Source organism: Panthera tigris, chromosome E2 (genome assembly GCF_018350195.1).
Source record: "Panthera tigris isolate Pti1 chromosome E2, P.tigris_Pti1_mat1.1, whole genome shotgun sequence".
In the NCBI taxonomy this organism is placed as follows: Eukaryota; Metazoa; Chordata; class Mammalia; order Carnivora; family Felidae; genus Panthera; species Panthera tigris.
This window is the reverse complement of record NC_056674.1, coordinates 5,944,466-5,965,015: the sequence shown is the minus strand read 5'-3', so window position 1 is coordinate 5,965,015 and position 20,550 is coordinate 5,944,466. Positions and strand designations below refer to the sequence as shown.

At 38.7% G+C, this 20,550-nt stretch overlaps 1 protein-coding gene across 1 annotated transcript; it reads right to left on the bottom strand.

The window, feature by feature from the left end:
• Positions 1–1,596: 1,596 nt before the first annotated feature.
• On the bottom strand, positions 1,597–18,363 carry LOC102968225 (zinc finger protein 677-like). The gene is made up of 4 exons (XM_042970228.1): positions 18,289–18,363; positions 14,012–14,076; positions 7,964–8,090; positions 1,597–3,486 (listed from the first exon to the last, which is right to left on the bottom strand). Exons 2-4 carry the CDS (start codon positions 14,024–14,026, stop codon positions 1,793–1,795), a joined length of 1,836 nt encoding a protein of 611 aa, XP_042826162.1. The 5' UTR covers positions 14,027–14,076; positions 18,289–18,363; the 3' UTR covers positions 1,597–1,792.
• Positions 18,364–20,550: the final 2,187 nt, after the last annotated feature.

Genomic DNA, 20,550 nt, shown 5'->3' with positions numbered 1-20,550 from the left:
ATAATACTTTTACATCTATTCCCTGTCACTACTCATGATCTCAAATTTATACTACACTGTATCTTAAAATTAGCATCCTAGCCTTTCCAGGATATACAGGTATGACTAAGCCCCATGTTCCTTTCACATAACCGATCCTTTCTCTGTGAAAACCATGGCTGATAAATAAAACGCGTGTAAAGTATAACATCAGTGGATTGCAAACTTGAAGTTGTAAGTCATCAATAACAATGTAGCCTCACAAATCCTCAAATAATCAACTCTTAAATATAAAACAAACAGAGGGTTGCTGGAGAGGTTGTGGGAGGGAGGATGGGCTAAATGGGTAAGGGGCATTAAGGAATCTATTCCTGAAATCATTGTTGCACCACATGCTAACTTGGATGTAAATTTAAAAAACAAATAATAGTAAAAAAAAATTAATAAAAAAGAAAAAGGAAACCTCAAATAATTGAGTAAAAAAAGTTATAGGGGTGCCTGGCTGGCTCATCCAGAATAGCATGTGACTCATGATCTCAGGGTTGTGAATTTGAGCCCCATGGTTACATGTAGAGAGAAAAATAAAATTTTTAAAGAAGATTTAAACAGAAGATGATTAGTAGGTCTTTCCACAGATACACTTGTTCCATTGACACACTTCATCTCATGAGTTTTAAATAATTTTAATTTTCTGTGGAATTTAACACCTATGATTGGTTAATTCACAACACAGACCTATTTCCCCCTAGTATGAATTTTTATATTGACAGAATTGTCTAAAGAAATGATGACCTTCACCTGGGTGGTTCAGGCAGTTAGTTAAGCGTCCAACTTCAGCTCAGGTCATGATCTCACAATTGGTGGGTTCGAGCCCCATGTCAGACTCTGTGCTGACAGCTCAGAGCCTGGAGCCTACTTCAGATTCTGTGTCTCCCTCTCTCTCTCTCTCTCTCTCTCTGCCCCTCCCCCACTCACACTGTGTTTCTCTTTCAAAAATAATCATTCAAAAATATTAAAAAAAAAATGACCTTCATTACAAAGGTGTAATGTTTCTGTCCAGTATGAAGTCTTTGGTGTTTCCTGAGGTACAGAACTTGACACATATGTATGGTTTCCATGTTATGTGAATTTCTTCAAGGCCACAAAGCACAACGTTGTACATTTTTTTAATCAGTGTTTTTAAATCACTGTTTACTGTCTTTTGAATCACTCAAAGTCTGTACCTCTTAATCCCATTAACCTTGTTTATCCCCCTCCCCAATTTCTACATTTTTAATAAACCTGATCACACTCATTACATCTGTAAGGCTTCCCTCTAATAATAATTATGTTCCATAAGGGATAATAAGCTTTGGATAAGCCTTGCCATACATCCATTCTGTGTGTTTTTTTCAGAGATTTGTTTCTGGTATCAGGTGAGGTGTGAACCCTGGTTATCAGCTTTCCCTCATACGTTAGTTCCACATGGTTCCTCTCCCTGATGGAATCTCTGATGTTGAGTAAGGCTTGAACACTTGCTCATTTTATTTGTAAGGTTTCTTTCTATTATGAGTTCTTTGATGATCTGCAAAGCTTGAGCTTTGAATAAAAGCACTGCCACACATATTAGGTTTATACTTTATTTTCACAGTGTATTTTCTGATGCCTAGTAAGTTTTGCAAATCGAGTAAAAGCTTTGCCACACTCATTACATTTACAAGGTTTCTCTCCAATATGGATTTTCTTATGCTGAATAAGATGTGAATGCTCCCTAAAGGCTTTGCCACTCAATACATTTGTATGGTTTCTCTCCAATATAACTTCTCTCATGACTCTAAAGGTCTGAACGTTTGGTGAAAACCTTAGCATATTTATTACGTTTACAAGGTTTTTCTCCTGTATGAATTCGCTGATGTTCCACAAGGCTTGAATTTCGGGTAAAAGCCTTGTCACACACATTACATTTGTGTGGCTTCTCTCCAGTGTGCATTTTCCGATGCCTACTAAGCTTTGCAAATTGGGTAAATGCTTTGCCACACTCATTACATTTGTAAGGTTTCTCACCAGTATGGATTTTTTTATGTTGAGTAAGATTTGAGCGCTCAGCAAAGGCTTTGCCACACTCACTACATTTGTAAGGTTTCTCTCCAGTATGAGTTCTCTCATGACCCAAGAGGTGTGAACGTCTGATAAAAGCCTTATCACATTCACTACATTTATACGGTTTTTCTCCTGTATGAATCCTCTGATGTTCTATAAGGCTAGAACTTTGGATAAAAGCCTTGCCACATACATCACATTTGTGTGGTTTCTCTCCACGATGTGTATTCTGATGTCTAATGAGATGTGAGCACTGTTTAAAAGCTTTGCCACACTCATTACATTTGTAAGGTTTCTCTCCAGTATGGATTTTCTTGTGTTGAGTAAGATTTGAACGCTCAGAAAAGGCTTTGCTGCATTCATTACATTTGTAAGGTTTCTCACCAGTATGCACTCTCTCATGACTCCAAAGTTGTGAACGATGGATAAATGCCTTTCCACATTCATTACATTTGTAAGGTTTCTCTCCAGTATGCACTTTCTGATGATTTGCAAGGTTTGAATTTTGACTACAGACCTTGCCACATACGTTACATTTATATGGTTTCTCTCCTGTATGGACTCTCTGATGTCTGGTGAGGCTCGAAACCCTGTTAAAGGATTTGACACATTCATTACATTTGTAAGGTTTCTCTCCAGAATGGATTTTCATATGTCGAATAAGACGTGAGCGCTCAGAAAAGGCTTTGCCACAGTCATTACATTTATAAGGTCTCTGTCCAGAATGAATTATCTCATGACTCATGAGGTTTGAGCTTTTGCTAAAAACCTTCCCACATTCATTACATTTGTAAGATTTTCCTCTAGGGTATGCTCTCCTGGCTTGTGCAGGTAACAAAGGATATTTAGAAATCTTCTTAGATTTATTCCAAATGTTTCTGGTACTGGGAGGAATTCTTTCAAGTGGTGAGACTGAGGAACCATTGCTGACAGACTTCTCAGTTGGATGACATTCATACATTTTCTCCTCACTATGAAATGTCTGCAGTTTGGGCAGATGTGCCTGAGAAATTAATCCAATTCTATTTTCCAAGCAGTTTATGTACTGGTTTCCAGCACCACTTCTGTTATTGTCCATTTTTAATAAATTCCTTATAAATGGTTCATCATGCATGAAATGCTGGTATGTACTGTTTCTTACAGAAACACCCTGCTTTTCAGGAAGAGTAACTGAGGACTGATTAACTTGCTGATCTTTTCTCCAAGTGAGATATTTGTCATGGGTCAAAGGCACTTCTTTGTAATTTCTTGCATCACATTGCCACTGACTCTCAAACTCATGCATATCTTCCCAGACTTCCTGGAGATCAAAATCCTTGATGCCATGACTTTCATTTCTCTCCAATAACACTAAGTGATAAAATTCGCCTTTATTAATGTCCTCTGTTGGTGATAATTCCTTGATTGCATATCCAGCAGAAGTACTTCCTATCAAAGAGTTGGAAAGTAAATATTTTATAGCAAATTACATGATTACACACCAAAATACTTTACACTGAACACAGGAAGTTTCTCAAACATGGTCTTCAAACACTATTGCTAAATACAATGTTTTTAAGTTTCTTTTTATAAATGTGGGGATAGTGCTTATACTTACACATCTATAGGAATATGATTGTGTTATTAAGTTAAAAGCCTGACCTTACAAACAGCACCTGATGTAGCAATAGACATAATACTGACTCATCCTGTAAGAACTTTTACTATGGATATGAAGGACAAGTGGAAAACATTCAATGGGGAGACGGTATAGTGTTATAGGAAGATTGTAGGCTTACATCTATTTCAGTATTTGCTCTAAAAATTATCAAACTAAGTATCCCATGTCCATTTTTAGGTATATACTCCAAGGAATTAATATATACATGTTCCAGGAGACACATACAAGAATTTTTTTTTGAAGTTTATTTAAAGACTGAGCTTGTGAATGGGGGACGGACAGGGAGAGAAAGAGAATCCCAAGAAGTCCTCACACTGTAAGCGCAACGTACAATGCGGGGCTCAAACTCAGGAACTATGAGATCATGACCTCAGCCAAAATCCAGAGTTAGACACTTAACAGTCTGAGCCACCCAAGTTCACCAAAATAATGTATCATTATATACAAAAGCTATGGCAAATCAAGTTAATGATATGTCTGTGACTACAGCAGTAACTTAAAAAAAAAAAGTACGCTTTCAAAATATAAAAAATACTAAGGTTAAAGAATGCCACAGGGGCGTCTGGGAGGCTCAGTCTGTTGAGTGCCCGACTTTGACTATGGTCATGATCGTACCGTTTATAGGTTCAAACCCTGCTTCAGGCTCTGTGCTGACAGCTTGGAGCCTGGATCCTGCTTCAGACACTGTCTCTCTCTCTCTCTCCCTCTCTCACCCGTACCCTGTTCATGCTCACTCTCTCTCAAAAATAAATAAACATTAATAAAAAAGAGATAAATTTAATTGAGGTAAATATGTATTATAACAATGAGATATCACTACACGTGAGAATGGTGAAAATACAGAATGCTAACACCAAACACTAGTGTGAATGTGGAACAGTAAGAACTCTCATTCATCGCTGATGGGAATGCAAAATGGTATGCCACTTTGGAAGACAGTTTGCCCTTTCTTAGAAAACTAAGTGTACTCTTAAATATGATCTAGCAATCACACTCCTTGGTATTCACACAAATGAGTTAAAAATTTATGTCCCCATAAAAACCTATACACGAAATAGAGGAATCCTAAAATGTGTATGGAACCACAAAAGACTGTGAAAGCCCAGAGCATCTTGAGAAAAAAAACAAACCTGGAGGCATCACATGCCCTGATTTCAAACTCCTTAATTACAAAGCTGTGGTAATTAAATCAGCAGGGTATTAGGGGCGCCTGGGTGGCTCAGTCGGTTAAGCATACAACTTCGGCTCAGATCATGATCTCACAGTCTGAGTTCAAGCCCCACGTTGGGCTCTGTGCTGACAGCTCGGAGCCTGGAGCTTGCTGCAGATTCTGTGTCTCCCTCTCTCTGACCCTCCCCCATTAATGCTCTGTCTCTCTTTGTCTCAAAAATAAATAAACATTAAAAAAAATTTTTTAAATCAGCAGGGTATTAGCATAAAAATCGACACACAGATCACCAGAAAAGAGCTCAGAAATAAACCCACACACAGTCAATTAATTTACAACAAAGGAGACATGACTATACAATGCAGAAAGAACAATCTCTTTAGTAGACGGTTTGGGAAAACTGGACAGCCACAGGCAAAAGACTGAAACCCGACCAGTGTCTAACGCCATACACAAAAAGTAACTCACAATGGATTAAAGACTTAAATCTAAGACCTGAAACCAAAAAATTACTATAAGATAGGGGGTAATGAGTTCCTTGATAGAGGTCTAGGGAATGATGTGCTTTTTTTTTTCTTGTTGTTGTTTTTGACTGCTGACAGCAAAATAAAAAACAACAAATGCAGAAGTAAGTGGGACTACATCAAACTAAAAAGTGTCTGCACAGCAAAGGAAACACTTTTTCAACAAAATGAAAAGGCATCCTTAGTAAATAGGAGAAAATATTAGCAAATTAAGTATCTGATAAGGGCCTAATAATCCAAAACATAGACAAAAATCGCTCAAATAATCCAACTAGAGAAATGGGCAGAAGATCTGAATAGATATTTTCGAAGACGTAGAGATGGCCTAAAGGACCGTGAAAAGAGACTTAACGTCCATTCATCATCAGCAAAATGCAAACCAAAACCACAATATCACCTGACACCTATTGGAATGGCAGTTCTCAAAAAGACCAGAAATAACAAGTATTGCTGATGGGGTGGAGAATTTGTGCACTGTTAGTGGAGCCAAAATTGGTGTAGCCAAGAGAACTACCGTGTGATCCACCAATTTTACCTCTGAGTATGTATCTGAAGAAAACAAAACTACTAACTTGAAAAGATAGAAGCGTTCTGATGTTCACTGCAGCATCATTTACAGTAGCTGAGATACAGACACAATCTAAGTGTCCACTGATGGGTGAATGGGTAAAGTTGTGTATATATAACACAGTATGATCCAGCCATAAAAAAGAACAGAATCTTGCCATTTGTGACAACATGGATGGACCCTTGAGGACATTATGTTAAGAGGAATGAGTCAAAGACCAATACATTATGATTTCTCTTATGTGTGGAATCTTAAAAAAACAAAACAACCCCTCTTAGATACAGAGAACATAGTGGTGGTTATTAGAGGCAGGTATTGAGGGGACGGTGGCAGAAAAGGGTGAAGGTGATTAAAATGTTTAAAAAAAAAATGAGGGATGCCTGGCTGGCTCAGTGAGTAGAGCATGCAACCCTTGATCCTGGGGTTGTGAGTTCAAACTCCACGATGGGTGCAGAGTTTACTTAAAAACAAAACAAAAATTGCTGCTGCCGCTTGAGTTCCTAAAACAGTAAAAAGAAAACAAAACAAAACCAAGCCCCCCAAAATATCAATATGGTACTTTCTGTATACCAGGAATACAATACACATCTATGGAAAGATACAAGTTCTTCCCACAGAGAAGCTCGCTAGAGATATCAGTAAGCTGTGCTGTACTTACACTATATCTAATTTTGGATTTTCACTTTTTGGAATTATCCAAATCATGACTTCTTCCTAATTAATGCACAAGCATCCAACCTCAAGAAGCCAGGATGGCCCAGGAAAGAAAGGGATAAACTTTAGCTCTACTTTATTAGACAGATACTAGGTTTTGTTTGTCTCCTGAGAAGTTCTCCCAGGGATACAAAATGGAAACGGAAAGTGAATAGGTCCTGGGGTCTGCACTACAGAGGCCTCAGCTCAGTCCTCCTCAAACCAAGGCACCAGTATGGTCAGAGGGGCCAGGTGCTATCAGTTGTAGGTCCTATCAGTGGGAGTTTAAACTTCTACACATGTGACTTACTCATTTGAATACCAGAATGAGAAGTGTGTATGGGTGGGGAAGGATTTCCTCTGACAGTTCCTAAGAATAAACTTGTATTTTCCCACAAATTGTTCCCAAACAATATTTACTGGAGCGGCTTACTCTCTGCTCATCTGAGCTCTGACTTGTGCTCACATCCCCATACATTCCCTGAATGTTCCCCTATATTCACTTCACTTTCCACAGTCCAGGGCTCTTTTCTCTGGAAACAGGTGATGGGGATGATATTCAGCTCAGGAAGAGATTTCCAGTTAAAAGAAAAACGGAACATGATCTGCTTTACTCTTCCAGAACACATGCCCAGCACTTTGTTCAGCAAAGAAAAGAAAAAAGGACATTCATTATATGTGGGTGAAAATCAACTGACTACTTGAATGCTTAAGGAGTATTTTAAGTATGCAGAGATCTGGTTCTTTTCTAAGAACCACTGAATAAAAAGCACAAGGGTAAGACCACAGAATCAGAGATTTAAATAAATTCACCATAATGTTTCCTTTCCCCCCCAATTTTAAATAACGTTATTCTCTCTACGCCTTGTCTTTAAAGAGGTCAGAGAAACTGGACTTTGCTAAGAATTTAAGGGTTTTAGGTCCTATTCCCCAGACTCTGAGATTTTTACTTAGATTCTAGTTAGTTAGCAGAGTGTAGTACTGGTTTCAGGAGAGAATTCAGTGATTCTTCACTTACATAGAACACTCATCACCAGTTCCCTCCCTTTAGCTTCTCTGACTGCTAAGTTCTGCAACCACCTAAACAAGCAGGAATGCAGAACTTCTGAAGCAAAGGGAAGTTAGAGTCCATTTGCCACATTATGAAGCCTTTCCACTCTCAATCAAAACGGCTGCAATCAGTCCTTTCAAGAATAGGGATGTGAAACTCCTATGATCAAGTCAGGGCCTCTCAAGAAACTTCAAAGTCACGTAAAATTGACTACCGACTTCTGGAGGGAAGTTATCCTCACCCAGGGAGACCAGGTTCCTGTAGTTCTCCAACATCACGTCCCTGTACAAGGCCCTCTGAGCGGGGTCCAGGCACTCCCACTCCTCCTGAGAGAATTCTATGGCCACATCCCCGAATGTCAGCCGTCCCTGAAATGAAAACACACTTCACCAAGTGAACACGGAAACTGTTCTTATTTTGACACAAATGAGAGAAGCAAAATTATACTTGGCTGGAGTGAGTGTTCTTTTACCCATGTAAGATAATTTGAAGGGCAGATAACATAAAATTAGCCATTTTAAAGTACCATTCAGTGACATTTAGTGCATTCACAATGTTGCACAAACATCACGTCTCATCCCCAAAGGAAATCCTTTACCCATTAAGCAGGTACTTCCTAGTCCCCAGTCCCTGGCAACCACTAGTGCTTTGTCTCTATGGATTTGCCAATTTTGGATCTTTTCATGTAAAGGAAAGGTATCAAAAAAGTGACCTTTGGCATCTGCCTGCTCTTACATAGAATCGTTTGGGGTTCATCCATGATATAATAGCATCAGTGGTCCATTTCCTTTCTTCTGTTTGCAGAGTATTCCATTGCAGGACTAGACCATTTTCACTCAACTACTGATGGGTATTTTGTTATTACCTTTGCTGATGTTAATAAGTTGCTATGAACTTTCTAGTACAAGTTAAGTGTTTGGATACCTGTTTTCAATTCTTTTCGTTTGTACCTAGCTGTGGAATTACGAGGTCACATGGTTTAATTTTTTTCAGAATCTTCCACAAGCTCTTTCACAGCAGCTATGTTTTCACAGCAACGTGTCATGATTCGAATTTCTCTACATCTTTATTTTTGTAGTTGTTGTTGTTTTACAATAGTCATCCTAGTGGGTGTGAAAGGATACCTCATTGTGGTTTTAATTTTGCATCTTACTAATTGACTACTTTCATGGAACATCTCTTCATGTGCTGGTTTCATTTGTGTACCTTCTATGGAGAAATGTCTATTAAAATCTTTTGACCATTTTTTAAGTTGGGTTCTTTGTATTTTGGTTGTTGAGTTGTACAAGTTCTTCCTTTATGTTACTAGACCCTTCATAGATATGTGATTGGCAGATTATTTCCTCCAATTTGGTAGATTGTTTCACTTATGTGATAATGTCCTTCAGTGCACAGACATGATTAATTCTGATGATGACCAATTTATTTTCTTTGTCTTTTCCTCTTTTGCTTTTGGGGTCATGGATAAAAATCCAGTGCCAACCCTAAGGTCATAAAGACTCAACCCTATCTTTTCACTTAAGACTTTTATAGTTTTAGCTCTTACATTTAGTCTTTGATTAATTCTGAATTGATTTCCTTATATGGTACAAGGTAGTTTCAATTTCATTCTCACACAGATATCTAGTTGTGCCAGTACCATTTAAGAGACTATTGTTTTCCTACTGTCTGTTTTTGGCACACTTGTGAAAAAGGAATGGATTGCAGATGTATGGGTTTATTTGTGGATGCTCAGTTCTATCACTTTGATCTACATTTCTAGCCTCTGATGAAATTACAGTTTTGATTACTCCAAGTGACTGTAGTGAGATTTATGTTGGGAATTGTAGGCACTCCAATTTTGTACTTTCTCACATTTATTTTGGTTATTTGGCATCCTTACCAATTCAATATGAGTTTTAGAATCAGGATTCCCATTTGTGTAAAACACGCTGTTGTGATTTTGCTGAGGACTGCATTACTCTTTGTATCACTCTGGAGAGGACTCCCACTTTATGGTCTTCCAATCCACAAACACAGGATATCTTGACATTTATTTAGGTTTTCTTTAATCTTCCTCAGTAACTTTTTGGTTTTCACTGTGTATAAATCTTCCATTCTAATGGTTAAATCTATCTCCATTTGTTTTCTTGCTCTTGTAAATGAAACTGTTTACTTACTTTCCATTGGTTGTAACTGCATGGAAATGCAACTGAATTTTGAGTGTTGGCATTGTATTTTGTAACTTCCATCAATACACTGTCTCTAAGTTTGAGGATTCTTTATTTCTAAATATAAGATCATGTATGCTATGAATAAAGCTAGTTTGCTTTCTTTCCCAATTTTGACACATTTTATTTTTCCTCTGTATTTTCTCTGGTTAGAACCTCCAGTAGAGTGTTGATTTGTGGTGGCAAAATGGGGCACACCTGTTTTGTTGTTGGTAAGAGGGGGAAGTTTCCAGTTGTTCACCACTGAGTGTGTTGTTAGCCACGGAATTTTCATAATGACCTTTTTCACACTGAGCAAGTTCCTTTCCACTCCTAATGTTTGAGTTTTTGTTGGATGCAGTGTCTGACTCTGGATTTCAGCTAAGGTCATGATGTCACAGTTTATGAGTTTGAACCCTGCATCAGGCTCTGCGGTGATAGTGTGGAGCCTGGTTGAGATTCTCTCTCTCCCTCTCTCTCTCTCTCTCTCTCTCTCTCTCTCTGCCCCTCCCTCCCTCACTCACTCTCTCTCTCAAAATAAATAAATAAAAACTTAAAAAAAAATGTGAGCCATTGTAAACACAGAGTGGAATCATTTTATACAATTCCTTTGTGTTTTATTGAAGAGTTGAATTTATGCACATTTCAAGTTACTACTGGTTAAGAATTACTTCTAACATCTGCTGCTTGTATGTCTACTATTTTCTTTCGTAATTCCTCCCTTCATTGGATGTCTGTATTTGTGTGTGCATACTATTTTGACTGCCTTTGTATTGATTTTTCTGTATATTTCCCAGTAATTTTCTGAGCGGTTATCCTGGGGATTGCAGTTTTTACATATTAGGTTACTAATATTTGAATTTCAGTTGATACTAACTTAGCTTTAATAGCATACTAACAAGCCTGTTATACAACCTTTATCTTCTTGTCAAAAACTACTTCTTCATAAAAGATATGAACAGATGTTTCATACACTCAAGAGCAGATTTTTATTATTGTTTTACACATTTGTCTTTTTTCTAAAATTTTTTAATGTTTTTATTTATTTTTGAGACAGAGAGAGACAGAGCATGAGCAGGGGAGGGGCGGAGAGGGAGACGCAGAATCCGAAGCAGGCTCCAGGCTCTGAGCTGTCAGCACAGAGCCCAACACAGGGGTCGAACACACAAACTGCGAGATTATGACCTGAGCCGAAGTCGGATGCTTAACCGACAGAGCCACCCAGGCACCCCTACACATTTGTCTTTTAAGACACACAGGAAAAACTGAGTTAGAAAACAAAAATAAATTAATACTGGCTTTTATATTCACTTATGTAGTTATCTTTACTAGTGTTCTTTATTTGTTCCTATGGCTTCGAGGTACCACTAATTTCCACCCATTTCAGCCTGAAGAACCCATTTGGCATTTGATGTAAGTTAAGTCTGTAAGTGTGAACTCCCTCAGCCTTTGTTCACTTAGGAGTCTCTTAATTTCACTATCAATTTTGAAGTACAGTTTGCCTGATAATGAATTTCTGGTAGATTTTGTTTTAATCTTTCAAACTTTATGTCATGAGAATGCTTCCTGGCCTCCACAGTTTCTAATGAGAAACACGCTGTTAAACTTATTCAGAATCCCGGTACCTGAGAAGTTTCCATCTTGCTACGTTCCACATTCTCTTTTTGTCTTATAAAAGTTGAATGATTATGTGACTGCCAGAGATCTCCACGCATTTGACCTAGTTCAAGTTCACTGCGTTTTTTTTTGGATGTGTAGGTTGTATTTGATAAACATGGGAGGTTTTCAGCTCTTCTTTCTTCAAATATTCTTTCTGCCTTTCCTTCTAGAACCCCTATGACGTTTGTATCAGTATTCGTTATAATGTCCCAAAGGTTTCTTGGTCTCTGGCCATTCTTCTTCCTTTCTTCCCTTTTATTCAGCTTTTTTCCCCTTTCTTCTCCTCACATTTGATAATTTCAATTAATCTATGTTTAGGTTTACGGATTCTTATTCTTTTTGACCATCTGCTGATGAACCCTCTAGTGGTTTTCAATTTGGGTGTTCATACTTTCTTAACTCCAGAATTTTTTTTTTTTTTTAACATTTATTTATTTTTGAGACAGAGACAGAGCATGAACGGGGGAGGGTCAGAGAGAGAGGGAGACACAGAATCCGAAAGAGGCTCCAGGCTCTGACTGGTCAGCACAGAGCCCGATGCTGGGCTCAAACCCATGGACCAGACTGTGAGATCATGACCTGAGCCGAAGCTGGACGCTCAACCGACGAGCCACCCAGGCGCCCCTTAACTCCAGAATTTCTATTCCATCCCTGTACTGTTATTTCTTTGTCTTTAATGACATTTTCTATCTGTTGAAACATTGTTCTCCTACTTCTCAGTTCTCTTCCATGTTTTCCTTTAGCTGAGGATGTTCAAGACAGTTGATTTAAAATCTTTATTTAATAAGTGGAATGTCTCTGCCTCCTCAGAAAGACCATCATTAACCTGCTAATCTTCCTTAACAGATGTACAATCTTAAGATATCCTTAGATGTCTGTAGTGAGGTCAGCCTACTCAGAAAGAGCCATCATGGCATTCTTTAAAACATTCCTTAAAGGACCCAAGTATCTTCATTTAGAGAATGCGCCAATGAGGATCTAAAATAGCAGTTATCTCCATGTTTACTAAGATGAAAACAACTTCCATTTATATGGTATGTAAATATTTCAATTTGCAGAATAAAATATGATTAAACATTTATTGAAGAATATATTCTAATATCACATTACAATATTTAAATGATTTTTTAGAAGATTTGCACTAAAAAAACAGGTTCCTGATGAAGACAATCAGTGATGCTGAAAGATATGACACGGAAGGCGACATTTTACTTCTTAGTTTCTAAATTGCATCACTGCGTGGAACTGAACCAGAAAAATATATACTAGAGTGGGTTAGTACAAAAATAATAATAAGATTTAACAATAATTTGCAAAATGACAATTAAGCACCAGCCTCTCCGATGATACAAAGTTCTGCTCCTATGTCTGGCTAAATTATAAACAGTTTTATCTAAAAGATGTGCAGCATGTAAGAGTTCCTAAAAGAACACCATGGTCTTTATGTGATGGATGTGCTATAAATAATTTAAAGAACACTTCCTGAGGTTAGCTAGGGAAATACTGTAATGGGATCAGGAGTAACTTACTACATCACCTGCAGGAAATTACATTCCATCTGACGTCAATATACTAATGTACTTTGATGACAAACTCCACCTCCTGACCCAAACCCTTTGCTTCTTACACACACAATGATTACTGATTGTTTTCTACACATTCACGTCTGTAAGATCTTGTTTCCATCACATTTACCATGTGTGTAATATCTTGTGAGCTCAATAAATACAGAGATCCCCTGTTCGGGGATCTTGTCTCCTCCTGGACATTAGCCTCTCTCATGTTCCATTCTGCGTCTGTCTCTCGTTGGACAAGACAGAACTCCAGACTCATACGCTGTGACACTGTTAGAGCAGCAGGTTGATTCTACAGTTGAAAACTAATTATGTTAATAAAACACCCTCTATATTTCTTATTTCTACTTTGAACTTCCCATTCTATTCCAAAGTATTAATATTGCGCAGTCAGAAGCACAATGACCCATCTTTACCATCAAAAGGTGTTTGTAAAAACAGACGAAACAAACTTCCGTCAAACGTATTTTCCAGGGTTTATCATGTACTTGTGTACATTAATACATTACTTACATAGGTAATCTCTTTAATCCTGGTTTATATGACCTGAAAGGGCACTCAGAAGGGACCTCTGAAGAATTCTTACTGCCCAACCTCACAGACACCACAGAGCCTACTTCCCATCTCTAGTTCTTGACTGTGAAGAAAATCCTTCACAGGATGACCACCTAAAAGGAGCATCTTCCCAAGTTCCACGTCACTGGGTCACAGTGAGATGGAATCTGCACGGAGAGGAGAGGAGACTGGGAGAAGGCTCTGGGTGTGAGTAAACAATTTAGGCAGGACATCTTGGAGACAGAGAAGATTAACAAGTCCAAAGTGTGACACATTAGGAAAAGGAACAATCAACGAAAAAAAGAATTTTACCTGGAAAAGAGCCATTCCTTCTTTTTTCCCTCTTCTTCTAGTCTTCTTTCTCAGGTAAGGTTATACTGTGTGACAAAAGGTATGTTGTTTAACGTTTAGAATCAACATAACCCCTTCCTCTGCCACAATATACATAAGGAGAGAAACTTACTGTTGGAAAAAGTCCTTTCCTGCCCACTGCAACAGGAGGATGCAGGGACAATAATGTCCTATGTGGTGGCCAACAAGTGCATTTTTTACCCACTTCTTCACGAAGGCCTCCCCTACTGCTCAAATTTACACTCCACTGCAACTGCATTATCTTGTCTGCCTGGCACTTGGCCAAACGGAATAGCCTCTTTCAAGATCTTGGCTCCTCCCTAGGCAGCCAGCATCCAAGGAATGGTTGATGCAGTACACAGAAGCCAGTACATTCCATCAATATGGACCAGCCCTTAAGGGCCATCCCAGCTCCAGAGTTCCCTGGTAGCAATACTGAGAAGTTTAGATCTTTGTCCTGATAGTGATGGGAAGCCTGTAAGAGGGTTTAATGTCAAAGGCTGACACAATCAAATGTTTAAGATTTAGCCAGGATAAACAGAGAGGGTGGAGCTGACAGAGGCATGTCCCTGTCTCTGAGGCTATGCTCCTGCCTCTTAGTGGTTTTCAATATTTTTGGAACTGGTCACATTGTGAACTCCAATTATAACTGCACACCCTCTCCCAGAAAGCTGCCAAAAACAAACACACCCACAGGGTGAATTGGTATCATCCAATCTGTGGAGAGCCTGAACAAATCAAAAAGGCCCCCGAGTCACAGCACTGGACAGATTATCTGATCTAAAAGTCAACAAGGAAACAATGGCTTTGAATGACACACTGGACCAGATGGACTGAACAGATATATTCAGAACATTTCATCCTAAAGCAGCAGAATATACATTCTTCTCCAGTGCACATGGAACGTTCTCCAGAATAGACCACATAATGGGACACAAATCAGCCTTCAGCAAGTACAAAAAGATTGAGATCATACTGTGCATATTTTCAGACCACAACGCTATGAAACTCAAAATCAACCACAAGAAAAAATTTGGAAACGTAACAAATACCTGAAGACTGAAGAACATCCTACTAAAGAATGAAAGGGCTAACCAAGAAGTTAAAGAGGAAATTACAAAGTATATGGAAGCCAATGAAAATGATAACACCACAACCCAAACCCTCTGGGACGCAGCAAAGGAGGTCATAAGAGGAAAGTATATAGCAATCCAGGCCTTCCTGAAGAAGGAAAAAAGATCTCAGATACACAACCTAACCTTATGCCTTAAAGAGCTAGAAAAAGATCAGCAAATAAAACCCAAAACCAGCATAAGACAGGAAATAATAAAGACTGGAGCAGAAATTAATGCTATCAAAACCAAAAAAACCAGTAGAACAGATCAATGAAATCAGAAGCCATATGCCATATGCCATAAAATGGGCAATGTGGAAGAAATGGACACATTCCTAGAAACATATACACTACCAAACCTGAAACAGGAAGAAATAGAAAATTTGAACAGACCCATAACCAGTAAGCAAATTGAATTAGTCATCAAAAATCTCCCAAAAAACAAGAGTCCAGGGCCAGATGGCTTTCCAGGGGAATTCTACCAAACATTTAAGGAAGAGTTAACACCTATTCTCTTGAAGCTGTTCCAAAAATAGAAGTGGAAGGAAAACTTTCGAACTCATTCTACGAAGCCACCATTACCTTGATTCCAAAACCAGACGGAGACCCCACTAAAAAGGAGAACTACAGACCAATTTCCCTGATGAACATGGATGCAGAAATTCTCAACAAGATAGTAGCCAACCGGATCCAACAATACATTAAAAAAATTATTCACCACGACCAAGTGGGATTTATACCTGGGAGGCAGGGCTGGTTCAATATCTGCAAAACAATTAACGTGATTCATCACATCAATAAAAGAAAGGACAAGAACCATATGATTCTCTCAACAGGTGCAGAGAAAGCATTCAACAAAATACAGCATCCTTTCTTGATAAAAACCCTCAAGAAAGTAGGGATAGAAGGATCATACCTCAAGATCATAAAAGCCATATATGAATGACCCAACGCTAATATCATCCTCAATGGGGAAAAACTGAGAGCTTTCCCCCAAAGGTCAGGAACAAGACAGGGATGTCCACTCTCGCCACTGTTATTCAACATAGTACTGGAAGTCTTAGCCTCTGCAATCAGACAACACAAAGAAATAAAAGGCATCCAAATCAGCCAGGAGGAGGTCAAACTTTCACTCTTTGCAGATGACATGACACTCTATATGGAAAACCCTAAAGATTCCACTAAAAAACTGCTAGAACTGATTCATGAATTCAGCAAAGTTGCAGGATATAAAATCAATGCACAGAAATCGGTTGCATTCCTATTCACCAACAATGAAGCAACAGAAAGAAATCAAGGAATCAATCCCATTTACAATTGCACCAAAACCCATAAAATACCTAGGAATAAATCCAACCAAAGAGATGAAAAACGTATACACTGAAAACTACAGAAAGCTGATGAAAGAATTGAAGAAGACACAAAAAAATGGAAAAAGATTCCATGCTCCTGGACAGGAAAAACAAATATTGTTAAAATGTTGATACTAACCAAAGGAATCTACATATTCAATACAATCCCTACCAAAATAACACCAGCATTCTTCGCAGAGGTAGAACAAATAATCCTAAAATTTGAATGGAACCAGAAAAGACCCCGAATAACCAAAGCAATCTTGAAAAAGAAAACCAAAGTAGGAGGCATCACAATCCCAGACTTCAAGCTATACTACAAAGCTGTAATCATCACGACAGTATGATACTGGCACAAGAACAGACACTCAGATCAATGGAACAGAACAGAGAACCCAGAAATGGACCCACAAATGTATGACGAACTAATCTTTGACAAAAGCAGGAAAGAATATCCAATGGAATAAAGACAGTCTCTTCAGCAAATGGTGCTGGGAAAACTGGACAACGACATGCAGAAGAATGAACCTGGACCACTTTCTTACACCATACACAAAAAGAAACTCAAAATGGACGAAAGACCTCAATGTAAGACAGGAAGCCATCAAAATCCTTGGGAAGAAAGCAGGCAAAAACCACTTTGATCTTGGCCACAGCAACTTCTTACTCAACCCGTCTCTGGAGGCAAGAGAAACAAAAACATAAATGAACTGTTGGGACCTCATCAAAATTAAAAGCTTCTGCACAGCGAAGGTAACAATCAGCAAAACTAAAAGGCAACTGACAGAATGGGAGAAGATATTTGCAAACGACATATCAGATAAAGGGTTAGTATCCAAAATCTATAAAGAACTTATTAAACTCCACACTCAAAAAACAAATAATCCAGTGAAGAAATGGGCAAAAGACATGAATAGACACTTCTCCAAGGAAGACATCCAGATGGCCAACCGACACATGAAAAAATGCTCATCATCAGGGAAATACAAATCAAACCCACCATGAGATACCACCTTACACCTGTCAGAATGGCTAACATTAACAACTCAGGCAACAACAGATATTGGTGAGGATGCGGACAAAGAGGATCTCTTTTGCATTGTTGGTGGCAATGCAAGCTGGTGCAGCCATTCTGGAAAACAGTATGGAGGTTCTTCAAAAAATTAAAAATAGAACTACCCTATGACCCAACAATTGCATTACTAGGCATTTATGCACGGGATACAGGTGTGCTGTTTCAAAGGGACACATGCACCCCCATGTTTACAGCAGCACTATCAACAATAGCCAAGTATGGAAAGAGCCCAAATGTCCATTGATGGATGAATAGATAAAGAAGATGTGGTATACATATATATATATACAATGGAGTATCACTCGGCAATCAAAAAGAATGAAATCTTGCCATCTGCAACTATGTGGATGGAAGTGGAGGGTATTATGCTAAGTGAAATTAGTCAGAAAAAGACAAAAATCATATGACTTCACTCATATGAGGACTTTAAGAGACAGAACAGATGAACATAAGGGAAGGCAAACAAAAATAATATAAAAACAGGGAGGGGGACAAAACATAAGAGACTCATAAGTATGGAGAACAAACTGAGGTTACTGGAGGCATTGTGGGAGGGGGGATGGGCTAAAAGGGTAAGGGGCACTAAGGAATGTACTCCTGAAATCATTGTTGCCACTATATGCTAACTAATTTGGATGTAAATTTAAAAAAATGAAATTAAAAAAAAAAAGGCAAAGAAGAATTGAGCCCTTCTTACCTAACTGCTTGAGCTGGGGTATCAATCTTCTCCTGCTGGCCTGGATCCTCATTCGCAGGCCTTCAGACTGACTGACCACTGGCTCTCCTGGATCTCCAGCCTGCAGATGGCAAATTGAGGAACTTCACAACCTCCCTAATTGTGTAAAGCAATTGCTCATAATACCTCCTTTCCTAAATATATCCTATTGGTGACCTTCTATCTGTTAAACTTGCTAAACTTATTTATTAATTCTCGTAAGTTTTTTCTGCAAATACTTTTAGAATTTCCACACACACAGCCATGTCATCTGTAAGTAATGAAACACTTATTTCTTCCTTTTCAATCTTTGTAAGATCCGGTTCTCTTTCTTAATTGTTTTTAAGTTTATTTATTTTGAGAGAGATGGAGATGGCACGAGCGAGGGAGGGGCAGAGAGAGAGGGGGAGAGAGAGAGAATCCCAAGCAGGTCCAGCACTGTTGTCACAGAGCCTGATGTGGGGCTCCAACTCAGAAAACTGTGGGATCACAACCTGAGCCCAAACTGAAGAGTCTGACACTTAACTGACAGAGACACCCAGGCACCCTGATCTGTTTTTCTTTCTTAGTTTATCTTCTAAAACACCCAGTTCAAGTGTGATTAGAAACGGTAACACAGACAACCAGGTCTCATTTGTCATCTCAGAGGGAAAGGTTCCAATATTTCACTATTAACATGCCTTGTGTTGGGAATGTTTTAAAACCCTTTATCTAATTAAGAAACTTTCCTTCAATTCCTAGTTTTCCAAGATTTTTTCACACATGAATAAGTGTTGAATTTTATCAAAGATGTTTTTCTGCCTCTATTCTGATGATCATATAGTCTTCTTTTCTGTTAATGTAATGGATTCCATTATTGCCTTTGAAATGTTAAACCATTCTTTTATTCCTAAAATAAATCCAACTTGTTTGTGAAAAAAGAAAGAAGTCTGAGTTGAGTGAGCAGAACTGGATGTAAGTAAATTCTGAAATGGTGGCCTGGACAGGTTGAAGTAGAAAGGGCTTGTCCTAATTCCAGATTACCTTTCATACTCATAAACAAGAGAAGCTTCTCTTTTATGGGTTTAATCAAAGTCAAGCATTTAATTCCTCTTTCCCAGAAAAACTGTATGACATTACAAATAGTTACTAGTCCTGGAAAACATGAAAAACGGTCACCTGTAGGGTTGAGCTCTGAGCAATCATGAAAGGATGGGCAGTGTTGGAACAAAGTTCCACATCAATCCAGCCCACCCATCAACTTCTTTACAGAAAAGATAAAGGGGCCTTGGGGGTATCATCTACTTATTTGGAGATATCAGCTCACTGCTCGGTAATTTAAAAACTGACTTAAGGGAAGAAGAGAGCTGTTGAATATTAAATTAGCACACTAAAGTAGGTTTAAGGTAGTGTTAAAAGATTATCAACATCCTTAACGGATGTGTAATGAAATACTATAAAGTTATTTGCCAGACATCCAAGAATACTTCGAATATATGATAGAGTAGAAAGCATGTAAAACTCATAATCTGAACGATAAAATTAAGAGGTAAAATAATCTGGAAATTAAAAAGCTATCCAATGGATTATGATATTAAAGATAAAGAGGATACATCAAATTTACAAAAGAATGCCATGAGCCATAAAAAAGGGGGAGAGAAACAGTACTGTTAATAATGGCCACTGTAAAAAGCACCATGTGGTTACAGAAAGTCTTCCCTCATTGACTGACTGAGCTAGGCCTCTGCCCTCTAGATGAGGAGGGGTTGCAAATGGCATTATCTTCCGATGCAATACTTAGAAAGGGCAGATGCCTCAAACACCAGGTGTCCCAACTCGCAATCTCTCCTGCATAACTGGAGCAATTCACCAAATTTTAGATGAATGAGGTCATAGGGCCACAAATCAGTACGTCACGACGTAACATCCCATACCCAATCAATTCAGTACTCACCAGGGCTTGGGTCCCGTGCTTTGTCTGAGACCACCATGTGCTTTGTTCTCTGTGTAAGTCTCTCTGTGTCCTTGTTTTTCTTCTGTCCTTTGGTCCATTTCCGTTTCCCTCCCTCGCTATTCCTCCTCCAACCGTGTGACCCCACTGTGCTGCAGCCTCTGTTTCAATCCCCGCCGTTCTTTCTCCCCACACCTTCTGATGACCCTCTAACTCCGCAGATTTCTGCGTCTTTCCCCGCCGTGTGTGTCCCCTCTTTGCCCTCCCTGTGGCGGGGCGAACGGCCTGCATCCACCTCACTAGTGACGACTGGG